The sequence below is a fragment of the Canis lupus genome, chromosome X (genome assembly GCF_011100685.1).
Source record: "Canis lupus familiaris isolate Mischka breed German Shepherd chromosome X, alternate assembly UU_Cfam_GSD_1.0, whole genome shotgun sequence".
Taxonomy (NCBI): Eukaryota; Metazoa; Chordata; class Mammalia; order Carnivora; family Canidae; genus Canis; species Canis lupus.
The window spans coordinates 102683996-102699433 of record NC_049260.1 but is presented as its reverse complement, the minus strand read 5'-3'; the positions used below and the strand labels follow the sequence as shown (position 1 = coordinate 102699433).

The following is a 15438-nucleotide window of genomic DNA, read 5'->3' as shown; positions in this document are numbered from 1 at the left end:
CAGAGAGATAATTTCTCTGGTGTTCATATTCCCAAATGTGTTTTAAATTGTCGGACTTCTTTGATTTTTCAGGTTCTGCAATACTTGTATAAGTCTGATAATTTCAAATGGTTATTTTCTTGGTTGGCATTAGAAATTCACATCGACTTTGGTGCTTAATGGTTGAAGATAAACAAAAGAAATAATCAATGTGTTAGGAGCCTTTGAAATGTCATGTGCAACCTGCCCTCTAGCAAGCTCTGCTAGTCAGTGTAGCCTATGGAACTCTTGGCATATTGAACACAAGGAAGAAAGGGAGTTTATCTACTTTCGCTTTAGCCATATGTCATGAATATATTTGCTTTTAAATGAATTTCATAAAATATTAATGTAATCATACCAAACAGAGTGGTGAGTACATCAGTCAGGAGTTATATTTATCCAGTGTATTTGTTTTTTGTTTGTCTCCATTTATTAGTAGACAATACATGGAGACAGGCATTTCTTTCTCAGTCGAAGTGGCAGAACTTGTTTAATGAACTAATGTTTCTGTAATCTGTGGTAAGGTAGAGTTCTGAGTGACAGAGCTATATGAATAACAATGAGGAGGCAGACAGAACAATAAAAGAAAGACAAACATTTCTGTTGAAGGAGAAAAATAGATGGAATTGTTTAGTTAGCACACAATCTAATCTGATCTTTTCCTACTGAAAATTAAGAGTTTGTAAATGGGTTAGATAATGTTAACAGTTTCTCCAAAACCACATACACAAGGAATCAAAATATCGAAAGACAAAAATGGCATTTTTAAACACAGCATTCTTATTCTACAGCACAGGAACATAGGGTATCAGGGGCCTAAGTCCTCTAAGATGGAAACGAAGACCTAGACCCCCTGCCCCCACTTGATAGAGCCTGACATATAAAAAGCTATCACAAATGCTTGTGTAATGTGGGAATGAATGCCTGAATAAGTGAACTTATTGATATGTGTATGCATGTTTTGAATGGAAGGAGGGAAACTTACCTATCAAGACTACCACCTATCATGCCAGAGGTTTTCATATCTGTTCTGTTCTTTCATCCTTTGAGCCAAATGTCATCATTTATCCACACTTCTATCAAAAAAGAAATAGTGTTATGTTACCAGACATTAAGAAACCTTCCGGGATCCCTGGGTGGCGCAGCAGTTTAGCACCTGCCTTTGGCCCGGGGCGCGATCCTGGAGACCCGGGATCGAATCCCACGTCGGGCTCCCGGTGCATGGAGCCTGCTTCTCCCTCTGCCTGTGTCTCTGCCTCTCTCTCTCTCTCTCACTGTGTGCCTATCATAAATAAATAAAAAAAATTTAAAAAAAAGAAACCTTCCTTAAGGTCATATAACTAGTATATGGAGGAAAGTAAAGATATGAGAGCCACAGAGAGGGAGGAAGGGAGCATGTGTGTGTGCGTGCACACAGACACATACACACATGCATGTGAACAAGGGCATGTTGGCTGAACTGACATGTGAAAGGCTAAAAGTAAATTTGTTTTCTGAAAAATAAAATTTCTTCTAATTTCTTGGAAGAAATTTTTTTCTTCCCAAACATATCTGGGGTCTGGATATTTCAGCATTACAGGAATATGGGAAGATGGGGAATGCCCTCGCTCTTGTAGGCTGACTTTGCAATGGAGGATGCACATGTGCTACCCGCCTACATATCTGCCTGATCTAAAGACTCACCCCTATTGGGCCTATTGTATCTGAAGTTCTGCTTCTAGAGGGACCACAGATTCTCTCCGCTGTTTAGATTCCCCCCTTCAATATCTTGGAAGCCACCCAGGGGATTCAGAGCCAGCTTAAGGACACGCTTATAGGTGTTGCCCCCTCAAGCCTCTGTGGTGAGCAGAGTAAGGTTTTGAGGAGTCAGACCCACACTACTACTTAACTGCCCCTACATTATCAAAACTCCTTATGCAATATTTTCTTTGTTTGCAGTCCATTGTGCATTCTGTAGCAAAAGATAGCAGTGAGAGCTATCTAAGGAAGTAGAATGCATTTCCTTCTCTCAAAGAACTTGCATTTTGATACAGAGACAAAATTTAAATGAAATTAGTACCACCCTTAGACCCAGGCAAGTGAGACCTTTGCCCTAGGTCTGCATCTCAGGGGACCTCATGCTTTGAGATGCCTATCTTGATATTTTCTAAGTCCCCGCCTGGTGCTAAGGACCAGTCAGGTAGGTAGTGTGATCAGAGTAGGTGGCCTGAGTCCAGAATAGGTCCTAGAACCTATAGGTTCTAATCTTAAGAAGCACCTTTCTTGAGATGTTTAAAGTTCCTCTTCATTGCCTGGAACTGACCAGGGCTTACAGTGCTGTCTAAGCAAGGAGTCCCATTCTCAAACTAAACCTCTGTGGTCCCCAGTCCTCCTTTCTCCCCTTTGGGGCATTCTCCAATCCTCTACTCCACATGTGGAGTCAACCAGATTCTACAAGAAGCTTCAGAACTCCTGCCTATGGAGTCCTCCCAGAGTCTTGGTTCCAGAAAGGTAGCCTGGTAAGTAAATCACTCCAGCTGCATGGTATGGTATTTCTTTCATGATATCTCATGAGATTATGCCACTGAAATAGTGTTGATGCTGATTTGGTATGAATCGAATGGTGTATATAGATTAGCCCCACAGAAAAACATTTGTTTGAGGGCCCCTACATATCCTAGAAGCATCCCTAAATGAAAATATTATGCAAAATAAAATGAAATTCAGTGGCAACAAATGTAGAACAGATTTTCAACACAGAGTTGAGAGTGAACCAGAATTATCTGGAAAAAGTTCTTCAGAGAGAATGGCCTTAAAGTGTTCTCTAAGGCAGGCCTGTAAGTATGGGGAGAATTTGGGGAGGCTCAAATGGTTCCAGGAAGGGAGAACAACATGAACAAAAGCACAGAGAACAGTTGTTTATTGAGTATTTTTTGTGCTATACATTATGCTAAGTACTTTGCATTCATCATTTTATTTGTCACAGCTCCCCATAAAGTAGGGGTTTGCAAACGAGGAAATGGAGGTTCAAAAGATTCATCCTACAAATAATAGAAACAAATAATAGGAGGACCCAGATCTAATTCCCAAAATTATATGTACTTAACACCATGCAATACTGCAAAAAAGTCAAGAAGTATTACAAGGGTTAGCAAGAAGCCTTGTCTGAATGGAGCAGAGGGTGTGTGTTGGGAACCAGTGGAAGGCAAGATCAGCAGACAAGGTACAGTCATAGTATGAAAGGCCTTGGATATCAAAATGAGATATAGAGATAAATAGACTGATCAGGCAAAAACAAACAGCCCTATAGCAAAAGAAAAATGCACAAGTAGAATATAGTGTTTAAGACCTGGTGATGCCAATGCCATGTTTTCTTAAATATTTTGCCTCTGTCTTAGAAAGATCCTTGGTTTGAAATTTATAAGGTAATATTCTACCTCTACCTGACCTTGCCTGCTGTTGTTTATTGTTCTCTCTTTTCTCTCCTTTTTTTAGACTTTGATCCTGCTCTTGGAATGATGACTGGAATTCCACCAATAACTCCAATGATGCCTGGCTTGGGGATAGTGCCTCCTCCAATTCCACCAGATATGCCAGTAGTAAAAGAGATCATACACTGTAAAAGCTGCACGCTTTTCCCTCCAAATCCAAGTAATATTCTGCTTTTTCTCCACACAAGTCACAATGTTTTGGTGTCTAGGAACACTTTATTCTTTTTCAAAAGAATACCCAAGGGCTTCATAGATGTATGTAAGAAGCTTCACCTAGAAAACAGAAGACAGAAAATTTTCTATTAGTAGGCACAGCTGAATTTTATGCACAGAACAGTAGATTTCTGTGTGCTAATTGTAGTACAAATGATAAAATATGTTTCTAATGCCATCTGGTAAGGAATTCAAGTGTGTTCATACAAAAAGAGAAACCTGATACAAATTGTTCAACACTGTCATTTGCAGACTCTCTTTTTCATAACTGGCCTACATGCTGTGATGGCAGTAATAGAGTGTGTCTGAGCCTACCTATGGCACATGAGAATATATATTTGGTGCTAAGAATCCTCCGTTGCTACCAGCTATTCACACATCACTCAAACTACTGCTATTTAACTGATGAGCTGCAACAGACAGTGGGGTGAGGTTTAACTTCAATGAGGGCAAAGAGTAATACTGAGACTAAGTCATACCACTTGCATCCATCCAGTTAATGAAATTCATGTGGAAATGATCTAGGGATCATTGTCAGTAATGAATGGGTTTCTCCTTAGACTCTTAACATATGCAAAGATATGGTGGCCATATTTCACTTAAAATATAACAGCAATAAGTGACTCAAACTCTTTTTCCTGAATCTATTTGGGGTTTTATTTACTTTAAGCAGATCAGAAGTTATTTCTGCACATGACCCAAGCCTCATTAAAGCTTTTTCCACAATTCTAGTGGTGGTGCTGGGTGGCCTACTTATGGAAGCTGCCACTACCATGCTGAGATTAAAGCTGTCAAGGGACACATCCAAGGGTTCAGGCCATAGATCAAATGAACTTGCCTTATCACAATAAACATAACTTCTGACATGTGACTTCAGATGACTATTTCATCTCCCACCTTAGGCAGGAATCAATTTATCATAGAATCAGGCCCTAGCAGGGACCCAGATTCTACTTAGAATCTGCTCGAAACTGTGAGGATTTTAAAATCAGTCAGAGTTAGTTGAGCAAATCACCTTGGCCCCTTTTGCTAGTGAAAAATGTTCTTAATGCCTTCTCCGGGTCTTTGAACTTGATTGTCAGCAGCGTACTTCCTTCCAGGCCAGTAAGAAATCTAGGAGGCTAGCATCTCAGAAGACCAAATTGGGAGAAGAGCTAGTATATCACAGGAGAATTAGGAAATGGAGAGGTAAGATGGCATAGTGGGCCTTACCTCCCAGCTCAAGTGGCCATTCCCGGGTTTGTGTTTAGAGCGTAGGTGAATGAATGGCATTGTACTCTTGTCTCTTACCAGTACTGCCACTGACCTTACAAATGGACAGCAGGCTTTTTTCCCCTTTCTTCCAGTGTGTTGCTTTTGGAATCAAGAAAGCTGTGCATCACTGATACTACCTTTTTTCACATTAAAAGCCATGAATTGAGGCATTTCCAGTATTAAAACCTCCTACTTATGTAAAGGTAGCATCCTGCTGGTTTAATCATCCATTTATCACATAATCAGCCTACACTAGGCTTTCATTGTCTCCATCAAGTCCAGCGTAAAAGGATGGCTCATAACCTGTAATGTCTAGGTTGAGTACAAGAGATGACTTTACAGGCTGTTCAGTCACTGAATTTCCAAAGAATAACAGATACCTTGTATATAACACATAGATCACACTGTTGAGCAGTGTTTAAAGGAATACAGATATGCACAGCTTAAAAAGGCTCTAACTTTTTTAAGAGGCTCTAATTTTTGGTAGTCTCTAGGAAAAGAAAGAAACAGACACCTCTCAAATACATTTATCCTTCCCCACCTATACATGCCTTCTCTGTTCTGAGCTAGAAGAGCCACAGAGTGAGAGGGAACATTTTACCTTCATGGCTCAATCCTTTAGTTCTTCATCTCTGTGTTAAGAATACTGACAGAGCAATTAGTGTCAGTAAAGTGGTGGCTTCTGGGAAGGAACCTGGCTTTGGAATTGAATTAAAAACCAACACTCCTGGGACCCCTGGATTGAGTGCCTGCCTTTGTCTCAGGGCATGATCCCATGGTCCTGGGATTGAGTCCCACATCGGGCTCCCTGTGAGGAGCCTGCATCTCCCTCTGCCTATGTTTCTGCCTCTGTGTCTCTCACAAATAAATAAACTCTTAAAAAAATAAATAACATTCCTGACACAGCTTAAAGTAAGCCACTGTTCTATTTCCTGTTTAGAACTTGGATTTTGTTAAAAGGGGGCTCAGGTTGATTGTGTGGGGGAAACACTAATGGAGAAGGCTCCCTTCTTTCTGTGCTGAAAGAATGGTAAGTACCATTTTTGTTAACACCCCCAGACTATAAAGGTGTGATAGGAAGAGGGGTTTGATATGCTGAAACCTTTATCTTCTCCGGAGCCTACCAGCCTTGTCTGATAAGGCCTTGATTATAAACCCCAGTACTTATGTCTGCCTCTGCCTCTGCCTCTGCCTCTGCCTCTGCCTCTGCCTCTGCCTCTGCCTCTGGTATATTCTCTTACACTCAGTGGCCTCTCAGCAATAAGGTCCTGTAATTTAAAGACTCTCACAGTCTCTTTATGCACCCATCAAATCTGCTTCTGTCTTGTTGCTTCATTAGAAAGTATCTTTACCATCAATTCCTTACCCTATCTCCCACCTGACACTTCATCCATGTGCTTGTTACATATATAGAACTCAAAAGTCCTGGGGCTCCCATTGCCCACAAATGCCAAGTCCAACTCCTGACTTCAGAAGCCTTTCACTGGTATGCTTCATGTGACTGTCTTCAATCCATCATTTCTACTTGCCACTTACCCACCCCTTAGTCAAGTTCAACTGCTTCCCAGTATCACCCTCCAGCCTAACTGCAAGCCTATCTTCTCCTGGAACATTTCCACTTGGAAGATACTGAAATTAAAACAATAGTTAATCATTCATCACTTTAATGCATTTTCATTTAAATATTGGGTACTAGGGCCAGTAGACAATTTTTACCCCTTAAATTACTTTCTCTCTCTGCTACTTTTAGTACTAGTGAACCCTATGAACCCTTTATCCTTTTTGAAATATTGCATCATTTGAAAGTGTAATAGTGACGAAGAGCACTAGAGAGATTATACAGATCAAGAAAAGATGACAAACAAGCAGAGTGCCCTGAGGAATTCCAACATTTTGAAATTTAAGAGAGGAGTTTGCATTTCTGTACAAAAGCCCTGTTTACTATTTCCAGTTCTTTTCTTTTATTTATTTATTTTTTATTGGTGTTCAATTTACTAACATACAGAATAACCCCCAGTGCCCGTCACCCATTCACTCCCACCCTCCGCCCTCCTCCCCTTCTACCACCCCTAGTTCGTTTCCCAGAGTTAGCAGTCTTTACGTTCTGTCTCCCTTTCTGATATTTCCCACACATTTCTTCTCCCTTCCCTTATATTCCCTTTCACTATTATTTATATTCCCCAAATGAATGAGAACATATAATGTTTGTCCTTCTCCGACTGACTTACTTCACTCAGCATAATACCCTCCAGTTCCATCCACGTTGAAGCAAATGGTGGGTGTCATTTCTAATAGCTGGATAATATTCCATTGTATACATAAACCACATCTTCTTTATCCATTCATCTTTCATTGGACACCGAGGCTCCTTCCACAGTTTGGCTATCGTGGCCATTGCTGCTATAAACATCGGGGTGCAGGTGTCCCGGCGTTTCATTGCATTTGTATCTTTGGGGTAAATCCCCAACAGTGCAATTGCTGGGTCGTAGGGCAGGTCTATTTTTAATTGTTAGAGGAACCTCCACACAGTTTTCCAGAGTGGCTGCACCAGTTCACATTCCCACCAACAGTGTAAGAGGGTTCCCTTTTCTCCGCATCCTCTCCAACATTTGTGGTTTCCTGCCTTGTTAATTTTCCCCATTCTCACTGGTGTGAGGTGGTATCTCATTGTGGTTTTGATTTGTATTTCCCTGATGGCAAGTGATGCAGAGCATTTTCTCATATGCATGTTGGCCATGTCTATGTCTTCCTCTGTGAGATTTCTGTTCATGTCTTTTGCCCATTTCATGATTGGATTGTTTGTTTCTTTGGGGTTGAGTTTAATAAGTTCTTTATAGATCTTGGAAACTAGCCCTTTATCTGATATGTCATTTGCAAATATCTTCTCCCATTCTGTAGGTTGTCTTTTAGTTTTGTTGACTGTATCCTTTGCTGTGCAAAAGCTTCTTATCTTGATAGGATAGATAAACCATTAGCCAGCCTTATTAAAAAGAAGAGAGAGAAGACTCAAATTAATAAAATCATGAATGAGAAAGGAGAGATCACTACCAACACCAAGGAAATACAAACAATTTTAAAAACATATTATGAACAGCTATATGCCAATAAATTAGGCAATCTAGGAGAAATGGACGCATTCCTGGAAAGCCACAAACTACCAAAACTGGAACAGGAAGAAATAGAAAACCTGAACAGGCCAATAACCAGGGAGGAAATTGAAGCAGTCATCAAAAACCTCCCAAGACACAAGAGTCCAGGACCAGATGGCTTCCCAGGGGAATTTTATCAAACGTTTAAAGAAGAAACCATACCTATTCTCCTAAAGCTGTTTGGAAAGATAGAAAGAGATGGAGTACTTCCAAATTCGTTCTATGAGGCCAGCATCACCTTAATTCCAAAACCAGACAAAGACCCCACCAAAAAGGAGATGTACAGACCTATATCCCTGATGAACATGGATGCAAAAATTCTCAACAAGATACTGGCCAATAGGATCCAACAGTACATTAAGAAAATTATTCACCATGACCAAGTAGGATTTATCCCTGGGACACAAGGCTGGTTCAACACCCATAAAACAATCAATGTGATTCATCATATCAGCAAGAGAAAAACCAAGAACCATATGATCCTCTCATTAGATGCAGAGAAAGCATTTGACAAAATACAGCATCCATTTCTGATCAAAACTCTTCAGAGTGTAGGGATAGAGGGAACATTCCTCGACATCTTAAAAGCCATCTATGAAAAGCCCACAGCAAATGTCATTCTCAATGGGGAAGCACTGGGAGCCTTTCCCCTAAGATCAGGAACAAGACAGGGATGTCCACTCTCACCACTGCTGTTCAACATAGTACTGGAAGTCCTAGCCTCAGCAATCAGACAACAAAAAGACATTAAAGGCATTCACATTGGCAAAGAAGAAGTCAAACTCTCCCTCTTCGCCGATGACATGATACTCTACATAGAAAACCCAAAAGTCTCCACCCCAAGATTGCTAGAACTCATACAGCAATTCGGTAGCGTGGCAGGATACAAAATCAATGCCCAGAAATCAGTGGCATTTCTATACACTAACAATGAGACTGAAGAAAGAGAAATTAAGGAGTCAATCCCATTTACAATTGCACCCAAAAGCATAAGATACCTAGGAAAACCTAACCAAAGAGGTAAAGGATCTATACCCTCAAAACTATAGAACACTTCTGAAAGAAATTGAGGAAGACACAAAGAGATGGAAAAATATTCCATGCTCATGGATTGGCAGAATTAATATTGTGAAAATGTCAATGTTACCCAGGGCAATTTACACGTTTAATGCAATCCCTATCAAAATACCATGGACTTTCTTCAGAGAGTTAGAACAAATTATTTTAAGATTTGTGTGGAATCAGAAAAGACCCCGAATAGCCAGGGGAATTTTCAAAAAGAAAACCATATCTAGGGGCATCACAATGCCAGATTTCAGGTTGTACTACAAAGCTGTGGTCATCAAGACAGTGTGGTACTGGCACAAAAACAGACACAGAGATCAGTGGAACAGAATAGAGAATCCAGAAGTGGACCCTGAACTTTATGGTCAACTAATATTCGATAAAGGAGGAAAGACTATCCATTGGAAGAAAGACAGTCTCTTCAATAAATGGTGCTGGGAAAATTGGACAGCCACATGCAGAAGAATGAAACTAGACCACTCTCTTTCACCATACACAAAGATAAACTCAAAATGGATGAAAGATCTAAATGTGAGACAAGATTCCATCAAAATCCTAGAGAAGAACACAGGCAACACCCTTTTTGAACTCGGCCATAGTAACTTCTTGCAAGATACATCCACGAAGGCAAAAGAAACAAAAGCAAAAATGAACTATTGGGACTCCAGTCTTTTCCAATTCTCTTTTAAATCTTCTTCATTTATGTTTCTGCTCCAACCTCTATCAAAATGCCCCTTGTTTAAGAACTCTAGTGACTTTATAATACTGAATCCAGTAGTCAATTCTCAATTCTCTTCCTAATTTACCTAATAGCCATGTATGGGGATCCCTGGGTGGCGCAGCGGTTTGGTGCCTGCCTTTGGCCCAGGGCGCGATCCTGGAGACCCGGGATCGAGTCCCACATCAGGCTCCCGGTGCATGGAGCCTGCTTCTCCCTCTGCCTGTGTCTCTGCCTCTCTCTCTCTCTCTGTGACTATCATAAATAAAAAAAATTTAAAAAAAAAGAAAAGCATAGTGTAAAGTAAAATACAGGCATAAATAAAATTTAAAAAAAAATAATAGCCATGTATGACACAGTTGATTACTCCTTACTCATTGGTATGCTTTTTTTACTTGGCTTTCAGGATACCACACTACTGGTTTTCCTCCTACTTCAGCTGATAGATCTTTTGCATAGAGAGGTTGCATTTTGAGTCTACTATCCAGTTAACAGTAAATGTGGAATAAATGGTGGAATATCACCTGCTATCTGTGTATGGGGACGTGGGAGCACTGAGGAGCCAGAAAAAAACAATTTTTTCATTTTCCTATTTCAGAATAGGCCAACCTCCTTTTGGTTCCTACAGCTGGCTTCTATAGAGAAAATTGGAGAAAGTGGGTAAATTGAGAATTAATGAAGGTTCACCAGTCTTCTGATTGTTTCCAATCAGTTGGAATTACATTAAAATATACCTGACCCCTGCTGATTGTCTAGGGGACCTTCAGGCTTGGGCTGTCAAATAAAATCAACTCTAAGACTTTGCAGTACGTAAATTCTGGCAAACCAGTGGAGTGATCGGTGACGCTTCTTGGAAGAGCAAGATACATGCAAGTGGTTTTAGGTCCTCCATGCTGCCCCCTGCCTCAATTCTCAAAGATCAACAGTGACTTGAACCTTAATGCTGATTGCCCCAACAGAGCTCTCCAGAGTAGGTGCTTAGTTGTAATTAGAGTTGCTAGAAGCTCCTCCTTTTCCATTACCAGAGATTAAAATTCTTTATACTCTCAGTTATCTTGAGTCATGTTACATGAAGTTTTCTTCTTCTTTATCCAGATTGGTGATTAGGGTGTTAGAAGAATTTGGCACATTACCTGATTAATAGGTGGATTTTGAATTTGCTCTCATATGGAGTTATCATTGCTGTGCCCAGATCACTGTATTTCAGTGAGATTAGAAAATCAGGCCCAGACAACAAAGTGCTTTGAGCTGTTAATTAAAGAACAAGTACTAAGGAAGACAGTACAGCCCATTGCCTTATTGAGTGGCATATACCTATCTCAGCAAATGCTATCAAAGAGGCTTTCTCCATTTACCCAAGGAAAATAAATAAATCCCCAGCATTCTTGACACTACTCTTAGTGGCTTTTATGCTTTCTTACTTAGCAGTTACCACAGAATAATCACAGCATCTGAATAAAGTGATGACTTCATCACAGAAATTTTAAATTCTGCAAATGTTGGTGTTATATGTTAACTGTGGTGGTAACCAGACATTCTTTAGAGTCTCTCAATAGACCAAAAGGTAGACCTAACTAAGCAAACTTAAATAATATAAAAAGGTAATCATTTGCTTCACAAAAAGTTTCTTTACCATCAAATTCCTTAAATAGCAAACTTCAGAAGGATTCTAAACAGGATTTTCTGCTAAAGCCCTTGTTTTGAAAACATGGCTCTAACTGTATGGATACTCTTGAAAATTCTTTACCTATATAGTCAGTGGCTGGGTTGTATTCCATGGTCAAAACCATATGTGTCTTCCTAGCTGTAGATTCCTCTACTGAGAAGAGTGACTCCTTCCCAAACCAAACCTTATCTGAAGATCTGGATAAAGCAAGGAGCTAGTAGTTTAAAAGTCCAGGCCTTAAGCTACCACTCTACTGCAGACTTGTGGTAGGGTTTAGAAAACCTCAGATTGGTAATTAGGAAACCCGGGTTCTATAAGAGTAAATACTAATAAACACTACAATAACTGCTATCTGTTGGGAACCTATTAAGTGTTAGGCATTGTACCACTTACAATATAGACAGATTATTGATTACCCTACAAAAATCCTTGTAAGGTAGAAGACAGTATCCCTATTTTACAGATGAAAGAATGAGGTTCTCAGAGGTTATGTAATTTTCATAAGATCCTACAGACTATTATTAAGATTTAAATCTAGGTTTACCTGCTCCAGGTTCATGTTCCTTCTCTTTCTAATTGAGTGACCTTGAATGAGTCACTCAACCTCACTCAGCTAAGGTTTTTGTCTATAACATGAGAAGTTTAGAGCAAGTCAGTGGTTTTCAATCCTAGCTACCATTAGTTGCCTGAGGAGCTTTAAAAAAATACTGCACAGGGATCCCTGGGTGGCGCAGCGGTTTGGCGCCTGCCTTTGGCCCAGGGCGCGATCCTGGAGACCCGGGATCGAATCCCACGTCGGGCTCCCGGTGCACGGAGCCTGCTTCTCCCTCTGCCTGTGTCTCTGAGCCTCTCTCTCTCTCTCTGTGACTATCATGAATAAATAAATAAAAAAATCTTTAAAAAAAAAAAAAAAATACTGCACAGGCTATACCCCAGACTAATTAAATCACTCATTGGAGTGGACCCAGGAATTTTTTGTTTGTTTGACTCCCAAGTTGATTCTAATGTGCTGTCAGAGTTGAGAATCACTGGAAGTGTGATAATAGAATCCTTCCATTTCTTAAAACTCAGAAGCAGAAGTCTCAAGAGATTCTGGACCTCATTTTCCCCCTTTCTGGCTAAAATCAAATAACTCCAGTGCCCATGACTAAGATATTTCAGATTCCTGCTCACTGGGTAATCTTCCTTTTCCTTTTAAACTTCTCCTGTAGAACAAAGGACCAATACAGTGAGTTCTTAAAATGACATAAATTTTTAAACAACAAACTTTATAAGTTCCCTAAATTCCTTTACCCCTTTTATTGACTAAATGGAGGAAAAGAGAGCAACACGAGAACCTGATTATTCTGAGCCACACTGATAAGACAGACGGTGGTAGCAGAATGAGGAAGCTAGAAATTCTCATACCCAAAGAAGCTCCCAAATCATCTGCTTGCCAACTTAGATAAGTGTCAAGTGGAGACCTTGGCCTGATCTACAAGTGAAACTCATTTATTTTTGTTTTTTTGTTTTTTTTTTTTATTGGTGTTCAATTTACTAACATACAGAATAACACCCAGTGCCCGTCACCCATTCACTCCCACCCCCCGCCCTCCTCCCCTTCTACCACCCCTAGTTCATTTCCCAGAGTTAGCAGTCTTTACGTTCTGTCTCCCTTTCTGATATTTCCCACCCATTTCTTCTCCCTTCCCTTATTTTCCCTTTCACTATTATTTATATTCCCCAAATGAATGAGAACATATAATGTTTGTCCTTCTCCGACTGACTTACTTCACTCAGCATAATACCCTCCAGTTCCATCCACGTTGAAGCAAATGGTGGGTATTTGTCATTTCTAATAGCTGAGTAATATTCCATTGTATACATAAACCACATCTTCTTTATCCATTCATCTTTCGTTGGACACCGAGGCTCCTTCCACAGTTTGGCTATAGTGGCCATTGCTGCTAGAAACATCGGGGTGCAGGTGTCCCGGCGTGAAACTCATTTATTTTTGCATGGGAGCTGTAATCACTAGTTGTTGAGCTCTCCAAATCTTGAGCTGGGAGAATTATTGTAAAGAGCTGAATGGAAGGACTGGATTACACAAAATAAATCCTTGCAGAAAAAAAAACAACACTAAAAAAACAAAACAAAGCAAACAAAAAAAAAAAAACCTTGAACATCATACTTTGTTTTGTTGGGGTATGAACTTTAGAATTTTGCTTGGGAAATGCTTGAATACATATAAATAGCAAGAAGGAGCTGGCAGATATAGCAGGCTTTATGTATAACATGAGTAAGTAGAAAGCATATTTTTAGCAGAGGGAGAATCATCTCATTAAGTAGGTTTTTAATGATTCTCTATAGCCAAATTTATCTCACTTCAGTTAATGATTTCGTAGCTGAGCTTACTTTCTCTGCTTTCTTTCAACATTCCCTCTAAATGCTTCACAATTGGCTCTGTACCTCACCTCTCCAGCCAGAAATTTGAGGAAGAGGTCACTGGTATCAAAAGACAAAAAAAAAAAAAAAATAGAAAGGGTGGTTTACAGTCTGGCTGACTTTGTCACCCAAATCATTCTGGTACTCATAAATATTTTTGTAAATGTTTACCCCATCATTGTCAAATTAATTCTGAAACAGTTCTTTCAGTAAGCATGAACAGAGAGAATTTAGTAACTATAAATGGAATTAAACAACCTTTCTCTCAGGGACCTTGGTTCTGAGAATTCCAGAAAGTAAGAATTTAAAGTGAGGGGATTTCCCCTCAACCATCTTCTTAGCAAAAATGACTGAAAAATGGGCATATCTGAGTTGTCACAACAAAAGTAAAGAACAGAATTAAAGAACTCTGGATGGGACAGACAGATAGGTCTGAGTCTTTGTCATTTAGACATCATGGTCACCAAACCATTGAATAAAATGATTTCCATGTGCTGTGGAGCAGAGATGAGAGCCTTAGAGGCCACATGTTTCTGGTACTCTTGGGCCAAATTTTGACGGGGACCGTAGGCTATCTCTGGGACATGTTAGATTTCTAAGAGATCTATCCCAAACAAACATCTTAATTTCAAATGCTTTTTGCAATCCACTCAGATCTTCCACCTCCTGCAACTCGAGAACGACCACCAGGGTGCAAAACAGTATTTGTGGGTGGCCTGCCTGAAAATGGGACAGAGCAGATCATCGTGGAAGTGTTCGAACAGTGTGGAGAGATCATTGCTATTCGGAAGAGCAAAAAGAACTTTTGTCACATTCGCTTTGCTGAGGAATACATGGTGGACAAAGCCCTTTATCTTTCTGGTAGGTGTTTAGTCATGAGTGATGTGCCCACCAGGCATAATACAGAGATTGGGGATCAGGGCATTTGCATCTGTGGCAAGTTTGGGCTTCATGGTATATTCCTTCTTGCCTTCAGAGATGGAAAATGAATGTTCCACCCAACTTCTTACTTTAAAGTTCTTTGGTAGTTCTCAGTTGTCCAAAACTGCTTACTCATCACATCTAAGGGCCTTGATTATCTGTCTTACCTCAAAGCACTATCTCCCAGTTCTTCTTCCCTCACATACCATGTCCTATCCTCCCCAAGGTAATTCTAGTTCTCAGAATGTGCCATGGTGCTATATGCTTTCTCCTCTGGCTACAATTACCTTTTCCATCTCACCTGCCATATATACATCTGCACACCCCAAAGCTCCAGCTCAAGCATAACATCTTCTGGAAAGCTTTTTCTGACTTCTCTCCCCACTGTGCCCCAGGCTGGTCTGGGCACCCCTTCCTCAGTACTTCCACAGTACTCAATGTTTTCTCCTAGCATGACACCTATAGCACCATGCTAAAACTGTCTCTTTATACATTGGTCTCCCTGACCAGAGTATGAACCTCTTAAAGGAAAGGACT

At 40.2% G+C, this 15438-nt stretch overlaps 1 protein-coding gene across 11 annotated transcripts in view; it reads left to right on the top strand.

Moving 5' to 3' along the window:
• The window catches only part of ENOX2 (ecto-NOX disulfide-thiol exchanger 2), a 284213-nt gene that overhangs the window by 223359 nt on the left and 45416 nt on the right, over nucleotides 1-15438 (top strand). For all 11 annotated transcript variants that reach the window (XR_005386444.1, XM_038588296.1, XM_038588301.1 and 8 more), the window contains 2 exons: nucleotides 3496-3651; nucleotides 14635-14841. Coding sequence is in view for 10 of the 11 variants with exons in the window: in XM_038588296.1 (XP_038444224.1) it covers nucleotides 3496-3651; nucleotides 14635-14841 (363 nt within the window). In the remaining variant the exon portion in view is untranslated. The remainder of the gene's footprint in view (nucleotides 1-3495; nucleotides 3652-14634; nucleotides 14842-15438) is intronic.